At 34.8% G+C, this 14,735-nt stretch overlaps 1 protein-coding gene across 1 annotated transcript in view; it reads left to right on the plus strand.

The window, feature by feature from the left end:
• Nucleotides 1-14,275, plus strand: part of septin15 (septin 15) — a 37,357-nt gene extending 23,082 nt beyond the window's left edge. Inside the window, 9 exon segments of the mRNA XM_048159069.1 lie at nt 812-929; nt 1,022-1,075; nt 1,077-1,115; nt 3,787-3,883; nt 7,756-7,807; nt 7,966-8,091; nt 11,527-11,662; nt 11,749-11,894; nt 12,781-14,275. Of these exon segments, the coding sequence (XP_048015026.1) occupies nt 812-929; nt 1,022-1,075; nt 1,077-1,115; nt 3,787-3,883; nt 7,756-7,807; nt 7,966-8,091; nt 11,527-11,662; nt 11,749-11,894; nt 12,781-12,820 (808 nt within the window). The 3' untranslated portion in view covers nt 12,821-14,275.
• The last annotated feature ends 460 nt before the right edge of the window (nt 14,276-14,735 follow it).

Genomic DNA, 14,735 nt, shown 5'->3' on the forward strand with positions numbered 1-14,735 from the left:
ACACTTTCAGATGCCCAGAAAGGTACTAAAAACAATTCATGTTAGTACAGTGGTTCAACCTTAATGTTATGAAGCGACGAGAATACTTTTTGTACACCAAAAAAAACAAAAAAATGACTTTTCAACAATATCTAGTGATGGGCGATTTCAAAACACTGCTTCATGAAGCTTTGAAGATTTACGAATCTTTTGTTTTGAATCAGTGGTTCGGAGCGCCGAAGTCACGTGATTTCAGTAAATGAGGCTTCGCTACGTCATAAGTAGGGATGTGCAACGATTAATCGCGATTAATCGTTTGCAAAATAAAAGTCTGTGTTTACGTAATATATGTGTGTGTTCTGTGTATAATGATTATGCATATATATATACACACAGATATATTTATATAAATATATATATATATATATATATATATATATATATATATATATATATATATATATATATATATTTATTTATTTATTTATTTATTTATTTAAATACAGACTTTTATTTTGCAAACGATTAATCGCAATTAATCGTTGCACATCCCTAGTCATAAGTGTTTCGCAATTTCAATAGTTCACGTGGCTTTGGCAGTTTGATGTGCAAACAAAGGATTCGTAAAGCTTCGAAGCTTCAGCTTCAATTGGCCATCACTAGATATTGTTGAAAAGTCGTTATTTAGTTTTTTTGGAGTACTGTATTGTACTACATCTTGTTATACAATAATTTAGTAATCTAAATAATAATGTATTAGCACCACAAGCAGCTTCACAAAACAAATTAAAATGTTAGATGCAATTCAATTGTTTTTTGAATCTTTTTTCAGACTGAAGCCTCTTGATATCGAGTTCATGAAGCGTCTACATGACAAAGTCAATGTCATTCCCCTCATCGCCAAGGCCGATACTCTCACGCCAGAAGAGTGCCAGCTTTTCAAGAAACAGGTTGTGTGTTAATGTGTGATTTTACAATTCAATGCTGATCATTTGCCATTTTAGCATTTTTCTCAAGTATACTACTATTCTCTCATCATTAGATTATGAAGGAGATCCAGGAGCACAAAATCAAGATCTATGAGTTTCCCGACACCAGAGGACGATGAGGACAGCAAACTGATCCGAAAGATAAAGGTAAAGATTCAGTCCATTAACATCAGTCAAAGAAACATTGTACTAAACTTTAAGTAAAATGATTAAACCAGGAGTGCAGCAGATAATTACAGACAACATTAGTTAATGCATTATTAACTAAAAATGAACAAAAGTATATTTATAAAATTAAACAAGGTTTCCCTGACCGTGAGATCCCTGAGTTTTGGTTAATGTTAGTTTACATATATATACTATGGGCATTTGTTTTCTTTTTCTTTTTTTTTTTGGAATTTATATTAAAAAAAACTTAGGGTAACACTTTAGTTTAGGGTCCAATTCTCACTGTTAATAGTTGCTTATTAGCATGCATATTAGTAGGATATTGGCTGTTTATTAGTACTTATAAAGCACATATTAATTCCTTACTCTGCATGACCATATTCTACATCCCTTAATCCTACCCAATAAACTTAACAATTACTTTACTAACTATTAATAAGCAGTAATTAGGAGTTATTGAGGCAAAAGTCATAGTTAATAGTTAATTAATACTAAGAACTGGAAGTGTGACCAAACTTAAAATTCTCATTTTCTGGCTTGGAAAAGTGATTACAATGTCTTTAATCAATATATAATTTAATCTGCTTGAAATTTCTTTTTGCAATGACATTTTATTTAATATTCATTTAATAAAATTATATACTGTTTCTTGAGGGGTGGAAGCCTCATACCTTAACATTTCATAAATCATTACTATCGGTCACCCTTCATGTCGGTCTGTGAGTTTCGCAATTATTTACCCAATGAAAAGTATTAAAAAGACCTCGTAACTCCATTGGATCCTTAAACTGTCTGTAAAATCTCCACCCGGCCTCTATCATGAACGAAGTGCCCCAAGCATTTTGGACCATCTCTGCTTGTTTGCAATGCAAGGGTAAATAAAGAACTGGTTGTTTGAATAAGTCAATAGTCTAGCATTTTTCGTCAAGTCATAGCCGATATTGTCTTAAATAGCCTGTGTGCAGCACTTTGTTCTTAAAAACATGAGATTTTGGAAAAAATTACATTAAAAAAAAATAATCGTCCACACAGCTACAGTAAGCTTTATAAGCAAGCTTTAGAATACAATGAATTCAGACATACTACTCTTTTGGTGTACTGTTTTTCGCCCACTGTATAGTAGGGAAGTATTCGATTTCGGACGCAGCAACAGTGTTAAATTATTAAAAAAAAAAAAATTTTATTTTTTTCATTTCCTGAAAAGTAGCTGTTTTGTACGGAAGAGGATTAGGGCCAAGCAATAATAAAAAAATAAAACCATCTCGAGATTAATGTCGTTAAATTTCGAGAAAAAAGTCAAGATAAAATGTTGAGAATAAACGTCATTAAATTATGACGTTAATTAAACTCATTAACATTTTATGAGAAAAAAGTCGTTGAAATTATGAACAACAAATTTTCTCGTAATTTAACGAATTTGTTCTTCATAATTTAACGACTTTTTTCTCATAATTTAATGAGTTTATTCTCAACATTTTATCTTGACTTTTTTCTCGAAATTTAACGACATTTTTCTCATAATTTAATGAACTTTTGTTCTCGTAATTTAATGACTTTATTCTCAACATTTTGTCTCGACTTTTTTCTCGAAATTTAACAACTTTTTTCTCATAATTTAATGAGTTTATTCTCAACATTTTATCTTGACTTTTTTCTCGAAATTTAACGACATTTTTCTCATAATTTAACGAATTTGTTCTCGTAATTTAACGAATTTGTTCTCGTAATTTAACGACTTTTTTCTCATAATTTAATGAGTTTATTCTCAACATTTTATCTTGACTTTTTTCTCGAAATTTAACGACATTTTTCTCATAATTTAACGAATTTGTTCTCGTAATTTAACGACTTTTTTCTCGTAATTTAATGACTTTATTCTCAACATTTTGTCTCGACTTTTTTCTCGAAATTTAACAACTTTTTTTCTCATAATTTAATGAGTTTATTCTCAACATTTTATCTCGACTTTTTTCTCGAAATTTAACGACATTTTTCTCATAATTTAACGAATTTGTTCTCGTAATTTAACGACTTTTTTCCCGTAATTTAATGACTTTATTCTCAACATTTTGTCTCGACTTTTTTCTCAAAATTTAACGAGTTTTTTCTCGTAATTTAACGAGTTTATTCTCAACATTTTATCTCGAATTTTTCTCAAAATTTAACAACTTTAATCTCGAGATGGCTTTATTTTTTTGTTATTGCTTGGCCCTAATCCTCTTCCATAGTTTTGATATGAGGTTTCCACCTGGAAGTGACAATATGTAATTGTATAAAAATTTCACACAACTGGAAAAGTCTAACTGTGGAAAAGTCATGAAACTCATTCAGTGAGAATCTTGAAAATCTCCTCATGCATTAACTAATGTTACCATATACAGTGTTACCTACATTTTTACATTTTAATTTCACAATGCAAAAACAATGATAAATGCAAAGTCTTTATTTTTCCCAACAGCATCCACAATGTTGTTTGTTTCTCTAGGTCAGCTTGAGGTTATTATTGACTAGAACTTAATTTAGTTGTCTGATCTGGCCTGATCTGGATCTAAAGTTCAACGTGATCCTAAGTCAGACCCCCTGCATCCGTTCACTCTCCCTGTGTGTGGTCGATATAGACTATGTAATTAACTGTGGTTTGTACCGACAGGAGAAGATGCCTCTGGCCGTGGTCGGTAGCAACGTGGTGATCGAAGTCAATGGCAGGAAGGTCAGAGGTCGCCAATACCCCTGGGGTGTGGCAGAAGGTACGTCCTTTGACATGAGGACTGGACCAGGAATAGGGGAATAGGAATAACAGGAATTAAAGGAATAGGGGTGTTCCAGTGCGTACAAAACAAATGTATGCGCTTGCTGGACGATCTCCCTCCCAGCTGAGGGATTCTGGAAAAGGGAGGACGACGAGGTACAAGGTTTTCCAGAGAGAAAAACTGTCACCCCTTCTTTTCATCATTGGCCACAAATTGACTTGTTGTTGTGGTTTTACTTTCCCCACATTTCTTTCTTTACAAAGCGCTCTCCTCCCTGCGAAACGTTTTCATTTGGAATTGTTGTTGTGTTGGTGAGCGGGTGTGTCTTTTTTCCTCGGTTGTTTATGTGTCATTTGTTTCTTTTCTCTTTTTTTCTTTCTGTCTGCTCTTTTCCATGACTGACAGAGGGCATTATTGGTAAACAAAACCATTTTTCATTTCTCCTCTCTTCGTTAAGGCCTCCCCCTCCTTCCACTTTCACCTTTTTGCTGCTCTGAAACTTTGCTGATTGTCAGATATGTGCTCTATAAATAGTCTTGGAGAAACCTGTTAGCTGCAGTCCCCATAGAATATAGAGCAGCACTGCTCTCTAACATGTTTATATGTTCTTAATTACTCTCTGTGTAGGGCTGGACGATATAGCATGCTTCAGAAATCATTCTAATATGCTATTCAAGAAACATTTCTTATTATTGTCTATGTTGAAAACAGTTGTGATTGGGGAATAAATAACTTTTTGCCACACCTGCCAGTGGCCGGTAACTTAAGAAAATTTACTGGCCAATAAATATTTTTTTACCTGCCATGAAACTGCTTTTGCAAAAACAGGCAGTTATTACAAAAAAAATATTAGATACCAGTGGAAATTCACAATTTTTTATTCCAATTCCGATACCACAGCTAAAACTACTAAATTTAAAACATTATTTAAGTCAAGTAAATAGTCAATATAAAAAAAAAAAAAAAAATCACAAGCAAAAGCACAAAGAAATATAATAGAGCAAAGATACAAATGAAATAAACAGTGCAGGTCTGATAGTAGTTTTCAGGTAGCCTAAAGAAATTTAATGAAGGAAGCAAATGTAAAATAAAAACTTCATAGTCTTCACTGTACATCCTTGTTAATTAATCCTTAATAAAGTTACAAAGTTAATCAGTCAAGAGCAGTGAGTGATTTTTTTCCTTTGTTGTTTGATTAACATTAAAAACACAGACAGCAGCAGGAATATTAGGCTGCTGTCACTTTAAGACCGAATGCACGGATCTAACATACTGATACTGTACATATTACTTTCTCAAATGTTTACGTTCTCTTAAGTCATACTAAGATACTTGCTATTTTTTTATATAAATTTGTGTGAATTTGTGCGAGATGAAATGAAGGAGAGCTCAGTTTAGTATTCGTGCGCTGTCTGAGACGCGACTTTCTGGGTGCGCATTTCTGATGTAAACTTTCCACACAGCGCTCGAGTAATGAAATGAGTTCTCTTTTGCATCTTTTTAAACATTAGTGACATGCACCGCTGGCCCGTCAACTGTCCAGAGCGTTGTTCAGGTTTGTTCATGTTCATGCATTGTTAGAAATCATAAAAATGTTACCGGCCAACTGGCGAGTGACACCGTTTCATATATTTCTACTAACATTTAGCGCTTGGCGAGTGTTAATTTTAGGCTTTGGTTGCGCTTAATAATTTTGTGATACTTTTTCTTTTTTCTTTTTTGAAATTCGAAAGAATAGCATTTATTTGACATTGTTGCATAGCCTATAAATTATAAATATAATAAACAATTTTGAAAAGAGATATATACATATAATATAAAATCCATAAAATACCACAATTTTCATTGTTTATTTATATTTGCTAATGTTGTTGCAATGTTAATAAGGAGCCATGTTTACCTGCAGATATTTTGTCAATCATAGACGAGGAGGGAACACAAATCTAGCCAAATTGCACGCCCTAGGAAACATAACTGGCTAAATTAAAATTCTGAATATCTCAGTATTTATGATGTTGCTTCATTTGATATTGCCAACAAAATAATTGCAAATACATCATAAATATTCAACATATCATCCAGCCCTACTCTTATTTTTAAACAAAACCTTGCATTCAGACATGCATGCCTCCCATTACTTATTTCCAACTTCCATTTTGGATTTAAATACGTTGAGGGATACAAAATGCGCCTCGAGTCTGGGGTCAATTTTTTTTCCCTGTGCATAATTTAAGTACTTTGGCGTCATCATTTATAAGCATTTTTGCCTCTGAACTCTGATGCGGGGTTGACCGAGTGCTAATGTTTCCATCCTAACCTCTGAACAACACTATTCTAACCATATGATCCGATATATGGGACGCGTTTTTGAGGCACCGTCCATACCTGTCAGCATCAGGAGTTTGCTGTTGCTGTCCCATCAAAAAATAAATTACAAATCCCATGATCCCTTTAGACATGACTCCACCTCCTGCCCCTCCCCCTAGCTCCATTTGGCTGGTATCTCTGCTTGTCATCGCTATGCCATGTAACCCTTCCTACAACACACCATTTTTAGTCTTAGTAGCCTATAAATCACAGGTTGAGTGGGGGTTTCCTACAGGAGAGACTTTAGTCCCGCCCCTCCAACTGCTCACAGGTAGGTGGTTGTAGCAGATGATTGACACGTGGGTCAGTCAATCAGAATCAGTTCTCCGTATAGGTAAGGTTCTTGCTTGGTAAAGCATCTTAGGGCTCTATAACTGTTGTAACTGTGCAGGTTAGACTTGCAGAAGACGTTTCATCCTTTAACCATCTGTCAGAAACCAGTGTCTCTGGTCCTTTTCCAGAATCCCATGTGACGACAGCGATGTTTGATCATACATAGCTGTGTATGATCACATTACAGCGGTCTGAACTGCTAACCTGTTGTTTATTTTTGTGACTGTTTAACCTTTTGGCATATTCTGTTTGGTATCTAAATACTAAAATGTGTTGTTCTTTTAATTGACAACCATGTGACATGTGTTTTTTGATTTTTCATTTGTCTGATGATGTTAAATTTATGTTCCGTCCTCAGTGTCTGATTCTGTTTGCTTTAAATGTATAATTTGTCACTGTATTATGTCTGTTTTTAAATGTATTTTAAAAATTAGGGATGCACTGATATTAATTTTAGCTGATATGATATGTTATGGCTGATAATTAATAAATGGCTAGTCGTATAATTCTATACGATTTTTCTAAATAAATGCTAAAGACTAAAATAAATTAAGTAAAAAAATCCATAAGTTATTTTGGGTATCACAAAATTATATTGTACAGTATAAGTTTTGAGATTTATTATAGATTACATTTAACTCTTTTATTAAATTATTATTGTTTTTAAAGATTAAATTATGGCAAACGCTGTCAAAATGTGAAAATAGGGGAAGTTAGCATGCACGATCAAATATCCAATATTGTTTGATACTGATAAATTTAATAATAATAATAAAAATAAAAAAACATGGCGATAACTGATATGGTATTGATATATCATGCATCCCTACTGAACATTGTTGTTGACTGGGGTTTTTTAATCAAAATAGAGGTCCAGTCTCATCATAACTGCATACATCCACAAAAATAATGCATTTCATGTCAACTTTTATTGTTGCACTTAACAATATTACAGTATTATATGTTGTAGTCCTGCATGTGAATATGTATTTTATGCCTGTTTATCTTATTTATTATTTTTTTTTTTTTATTAAATCATTGTATTTTGACATTTTAAATGAAATCTAAAAAAATAAAATTTTAGGGATTCTAAAGTTTTGAAGGAGTTTGGAAGTCATTCTGATGATGTTATTGGGCTAAAATGTCTTCTTCGTTTGTTCTTGTTTCAGTGGAGAACGGTGAGCACTGTGACTTTACGGTCCTGAGGAATATGCTCATCAGGTGAGAATCGGCCTGTGTAATGAGATCGCTGTGAATTAACACTGTGTCCTGACAGGTTTCCAGCATCAAGTAATTGAAAGTAAAATACTGAGAATGCAGATAATTTACATTTCTTTGTTGATCATCTAACTCATCTAACTACTCCGTTGCTGTTCTAGGACTCACATGCAGGACCTGAAGGACGTGACCAATAATGTTCACTATGAAAACTACCGCAGCAAGAAACTAGCAGCCGTCACCTGCAATGGGGTCGATGCCACCAAGAACAAGGGCCAGCTAACAAAGTACGAGAACAGTTATATTTTTACTCACTCAATTTTTTTACCAAACAACATAAACCTGTTTCCATCCACCTATTTTTATGCGAATTTTGTGTTATCGCATAAAAAAATCACTAGATGGAAACGGCAAGATGTGCATAAATTCTAATAATGCAGATGATAAACTTTTATGTGCTCAATCAAAGACCATAGAATAACACAAGACGTGTCACTCGTATTCGTTTTGAATGGGAGAAAGTGTAACGCGCAATATGGCGGAATAAGTCCCGCCTTCTAAATAAGAGCCAATCGCCGACTAGTAAAGTCATCGCGTCACTTCAGCGGCCGTTAGAATCACCGGTTTCTATAGAAACAGTCAGACGCGCGCCTCCGAAGAGACGCGCATTTAGGTCTGCGCATGCGCATTAGCTTGATCCAGCCTGAAAAATACAGTTTTTTTTTGTCATGATTCGAGCGTTTAGAAACTAAATTTATGAGCCGGTTGTTGTTAGATTTCATTGGCGATTTCAAATATGAAATTTAATCGTAAGGTTGGCGAACAGTTTTGGAGAATTTGATGTTTCCCCATTCAAAGAGATTGCATGATGCCCAGGATGCCCGAGAGGCCTTTCAAAGATGGCTGCCGAGTGAAATGACTTGTCTTAAAGGGACTTTGGCTCAATTCAGGTAGATCATCTGGTGACACTTTATTTTAAGGTGACATAGTTAGGGTTAGTTAAGTACTTGTAATTATGCATAATTTACTGTCATTACTATTGTAAGTACATGTTGTAGTTACACATTACGTCACCTTAAAGGGTTAGTTCACCCAAAAATGAAACTTCTGTCATTTATTACTCACCCTCATGTCATTTCACACCCGTAAGACCTTCGTTCATCTTAGGAACACAAATTAAGATATTTTTGATAAAATCCGATGGCTCAGTGAGGCCTGCATTGCCAGCGAGATAATTAACACTTTCAGATTCCCAGAAAGCTACTAAAGACATATTTAAAACAGTTCATGTGACTACAGTGATTCAACCTTAATGTTATGAAGCGACGAGAATACGTTTTGTGCGGCAAAAAAAAAAATACTTTATTCAACAATATCTAGTGATGGGCGATTTCAAAACACTGCTTCATGAAGCTTCGAAGCTTTACGAAGCTTTTGTTTCGAATCAGTGATTTGGAGCATGTATTAAACTGCCAAAGTCACGCCCCCCAGTGGTGAACCATTGAAATTTCTAAACATCACGTAACAGCCTCATTTACTGAAGTCAAAGATGTCTATTTACAACTTGTTTTTGAAGCGTTGATTATTGTAGCCAATCACAGATGTATCTGTTGAGCGTGTGAACACAATGGCCAATCAGATGTGTTTAAAAGTGCTAGAGGGAAATGCTGGTATCATCACAATTTTTAAAATTTCAGTACCTACTTGGTACTGAAGTCGGTACTTTTGACAACACTACCTCCCAGAACTGTCTCGCACGATTGCTTTCTCAAACACTGGGCATCTGAACGACGGATAACATGACAGTGTTTATCGCGTTTCATCATAAAGTAATTTATGATGTACGAAAAAAGAGCCACGGATTACAGCAACTTTCATTTTATTACAGATATTTTGCGCCAGTTTCCAATGAAGTGACGATTTTGTTCTCTTGAACAAATGCGATGGAAACGGTGCTTTATTCGTGAATGTTTTTTGCAATATTCCAATTTTGCGCATTTCTCAACTTTGGATGGAAACATACCTATTGTGTATGTGACTGAGATCCTGGATTTCCTGGGAACCAAGACATCGCTGTTGAACATCCCAGACCTGTAGCCTCGTGGTTACAAATTCTTAAAGTCACCATGAAATCAAAATTGACCTTTTTTTTTTATGGAATATTGCTGTATTTATTATAAATAATTTATTAATGCACATCTTTTTTTTTATTCATGTGCCCTCGTTAAATCAAAATAACTCCTCTCTTCTCTGATGACGTGTTTACTGGCATGAGGGCAGGAAAACCTGTCAACAGTGTTGCCAAGTCCGCAGTTTTCCCGTGGAATTTGGCTACTCTAAAGGTGCTCTAGATTCAAAAATTGAATTTACCTCGGCATAGTTAAATAACAAGAGTTCAGTACATGGAAATGACATACAGTGAGTCTCAAACACCATTGTTTCCTCCTTCTTATGTAAATCTCATTTGTTTAAAAGTCCTCCGAAGAACAGGCGAATCTCAACATAACACCGACTGTTACGTAACAGTCAGGGTGAACGCCCCAATATTTGCATATGCCAGCCCATGTTCCCAACATTATAAAAGGCATTAGACAAGGGCAGCCAGTTAAACGTCTGGATCTGTGCACAGCTGAATCATCAGTCTAGGTAAGCAAGCAAGGACAATAGCAAAAAATGGCAGATGGAGCAATAATAACTGACATGATTCATGATAACATGATATTTTTAGTGATATTTGTAAATTGTCTTTCTAAATGTTTTGTTAGCATGTTGCTAATGTACTGTTAAATGTGGTTAAAGTTACCTTCGTTTCTTACTGTATTCACGGAGACAAGAGCCGTCGCTATTTTCATTTTTAAACACTTGCAGTCTGTATAATGCATAAACACAACTTCATTCTTTATAAATCTCTCCAACAGTGTAGCATTAGCCGTTAGCCACGGAGGACAGCCTCAAACTCATTCAGAATAAAACGTTAACATCCAAATAAATACTTTACTCACATAATTCAAAGCATGCATACAGCATGACGAACATCTTGTAAAGATCCATTTGAGGGTTATATTAGCTGTGTGAAGTTTGTAAATGCGCTGTAATATAGTCGACAACTCATGTGGCAGGGAGCACGTGAATTAAAGGGGCGGCGCTGCCTAAATCAGTGCATTGTTAATGATGCCCCAAAATAGGCAGTTAAAAAAATTTATTTAAAAAAATCTATGGGGTATTTTGAGCTGAAACTTCACAGACACATTCAGGAGACACCTTAGACTTATATTACATCTTGTGAAAAAGCATTCTTGGGCACCTTTAACACTGTTGCAGCGGGTTGTTTTTCATGTCCGCGGGTTGAAGCGACCCCAAATAACATGATATTTAGCCCCTGGAACCCCGCCAAAAATGCAAATACGTGATTTTTAAAGGTTGACCTCCCCTGAAATGCGATTGGGCTAGTTTTAAGTAGCAATGTTGGTGTTTTTGTTGTGAAAACCTGGCAACCCTGCCTGTCACTCACATGAGATCACAGCAATAGCAAACCACAATGATCTAATGATCCAATCAATTCCCCATGAACAAAATCAAGTGCCGCCCCACATTTTTTTTCTCAGTTTCACTCAGATATACATTACAATAGGGAAGAAAAGTCGCAATTTCCATTTAATGTTTAAGTAAAAACGTCTAGTCTTAACATTTAAAAAAGTTACTTGTTTCAATGTCACTCTTAGGAGTCCCTTGGCCCAGATGGAGGAGGAGAGGAGGGAGCATGTGATGAAGATGAAGAAGATGGAGACAGAGATGGAGCAAGTCTTTGAGATGAAGGTCAAAGAAAAGAAGCAAAAACTGAAGGACTCTGAGGCAGAGGTATGTATGTGTTCGGTTTCTAGTTATGACTAACATGCAGCATCACAAACACTTAACTGAGTTCATCCTGTGCTTCCTCGATGCAGTTGGAACGGCGTCACGAACAGATGAAGAAGAATTTAGAAGCTCAATATAAAGAGCTAGAGGAAAAGAGACGTCAGTTTGAGGAGGAAAAAGTCAACTGGGAGGCCCAGCAACGCATCCTGGAGCAGCAGAAACTTGATGCGTCAAAGTGAGACTTTCTCTATTCTTTCATCTCAATTCCTCAGTGCCCTGCTTTCTCTCTCTTAAAAGAGTCTTTCAGTCACTAAATAATTCATTTAGTGGGGGGGTAAAAATGTATTTATTAATAAGGAACTGCACTCATGCATAGAAGTAGATTCAAGCAGGCTGACTGTTACATTTGCCTCTGGACCACATTGAAAAATCTGGAGTTCAAAATGAAATTTTAACCAGGTAATAGTTTTAGTTTTTAAAAAAAAAGTAATACAAATTTGTTTTTAAATGTATTAATATTTAATTAAAACATCTAATTTAATAATAAAAGATCTATTTTCAAAATTATAAGAGAATGTATTGTATTATGTAATATATTAAATATATTGTATACAATATATTATAAACAATAATATATTGTGAAATTTTGAAAAAAATATATATATATTAATATATTTTAAAATATAATTTATTTCTGTGATGCAAAGCTGAATTTTCGGCATCATTACTCCAGTCTTCAGTGTCACATGATCCTTCAGAAATCATTCTAATATGATGATGTGCTGCTTAATATTTTGGTGGAAACCGTGATGCATTTTATTCAGGATATTTCATTATTAAAAATATAATTTTTTGAAACATTATAAATGTCTTTACTGTCACTTTTTGATCAATTTAATGTGTCCTTGCTGAATAAAAGTATTAATTTCTTTAAAAATATAATAATAATTAAAAAAAAAGTTTTGAAGGGAAATAGGAAATGGGAAAAATATTAGGAAAAAGGGAAAAAATAATAGGAAAAAGGGGGAAAATAGAATTATACAAACTGAAATGGGAAAATATTAGTCATTACAACAAAGCTACAATAGCTATAACTAATATTTTACTCTCTTTGTTTTCAGGACAATGGAAAAGAACAAGAAAAAAGGGAAAATCTTTTAAAGACATCATGAAGCTCCATTCCTCTATAAAACCAGAAACTCCTTGCATCTCTTTTGATGCTCTGATGTTCTATGACCCCATAAGAAACACATGCACAAGTGCTACGGTACATTTCACACTCCTTTGCAACAAATGAAATGAGTTTATCACCATCTTCTGGTTGGCTGTAACATTACACCACATGCCCAGTATCTCAAGTGCATGATCTCATCTTACTTGACCAACATTCCCTTGAAACGTTAATGGTTATACAAACAAGACTTTGTTTTTGTAATATTTCCTAACAGAACAGGCAGTTTTTAGACATCATTCGCACACCTTAGTGTTAAGAAGGTCTCATAGTAGGTTTGTAAGAATGTGATGGAGAATGAGACGGACGGCTGGAGTTGGAGTTAAGCAAGTATGTGCTGAAAAGCAAAGCTATGAATAGATGGTTTATGCTGTTTGATTTTGGTGTGCGTGACATGACGATGTGCATTTCTTTTGAGGTCATAGACATTTGAAAACCTGTTTTAACATTATTGCACAGCTAAATGATGACAATAACCGTTTTCCATGTTTTTAAAGCATTTGCTGGCTGTGTACGTAGATAATTGTGTCCCTACCATAGATGGTGTTATACAAAATGGCATGATTGTCAACATTAATAACAAACAAGTCATTTTTTGATATGGATGAATATAAAATAATGACAATAATATTTTAGGATGTTGCTCGAACGTTCTGCCTTAAAATTGCAGACTGTTTCGGCATTTGTCTGCTCATGTTTTGTTTTATTTTTATTGTGTCCCTCAGTTCATTCCTAAACTGATCTGAGACCATTTTAGTTGTTGGGGCTGGTCCTGGATCAGGGCTTGGTGGTCAGTTTTAACCCTAAGCGAGTTGAGTATATTTAAACTGATCTTATTTTAGCCATACTTACACCCCTTTATAATAAACTCACTTTACATTCCAGTTGTTGATGAGAATCTAAGCGCTCTTTGTTTCTGTTGGATAGTTTAGATTGACGGCACGCAGGCTCGATCACATGCCAAACAGCGTATAGACTGCAACGTGCACAAAACTCTCAACCTACCCATTGCGAAGAGTCCCTGTATGCCTCATGTGTTCACACACTATTATATATTTTGCAGGTTCGTCATTATGCAAGTTCGAACACTCAGTTCTTCCTGTCGTGGATCGCTAAGCCACACAGACGCTCTGAAGTACATGTTTGGTTTAAGATTTTTAGTAGAACAGTATTTTTTGGGGAAAAAAAGGAAAAACTCTTTTCTTTAACCACTCTACACTTGTTTTTTTGTTTTGTTTTTTAAATAGTAGACCTGAACATGGCTCTATGTTTGTTTTCTTATTATTTTTTGTACATGTATACGGTTTTCAATCTCCAATTGTTATCTTCGTCTGTTATTCTTTCTGCCTAACTGTACATTATTAAACATGAGATGTTATGCTGATGATGGTTGTGTTGTCTTTTCTTTTCTTATCAGTATTTGTGTTATGCCACCATGTCGAGACACCTTTAATCTCTGTGGATTTTAATGTTAATTTGCATTTTCGACTTTTGAGCATAGTTTCTTTACGATTTCTGTGAAATGAAACTGTCTAAAACTGTTTTAGTAGGCTATTCTGGTTTTACTGAAGTTTTAAGCCCAAAGTATAGTTCATTTTTACGTGCGAGGGTCATCGTCATCGTCATCAGAAGAGTATGCGCGTACTGTACATGCATTGCCAGATTTTTTTAACCGGGCTCGCACATGTGCATTTCATTTATTTATTTTTTTTGCAGTAATTGGTATATCCACAAGGTGGCAACTGTATATGGGGGCGTCGATTCACAAGGTAACGTTAGTCGAATAAACAGAACAGACCCATGAGAGATTGTGCAAAGAGGTTAGAAAGTACAAGTCTAGCATGA

Source organism: Megalobrama amblycephala, linkage group LG15 (genome assembly GCF_018812025.1).
Source record: "Megalobrama amblycephala isolate DHTTF-2021 linkage group LG15, ASM1881202v1, whole genome shotgun sequence".
Taxonomy (NCBI): Eukaryota; Metazoa; Chordata; class Actinopteri; order Cypriniformes; family Xenocyprididae; genus Megalobrama; species Megalobrama amblycephala.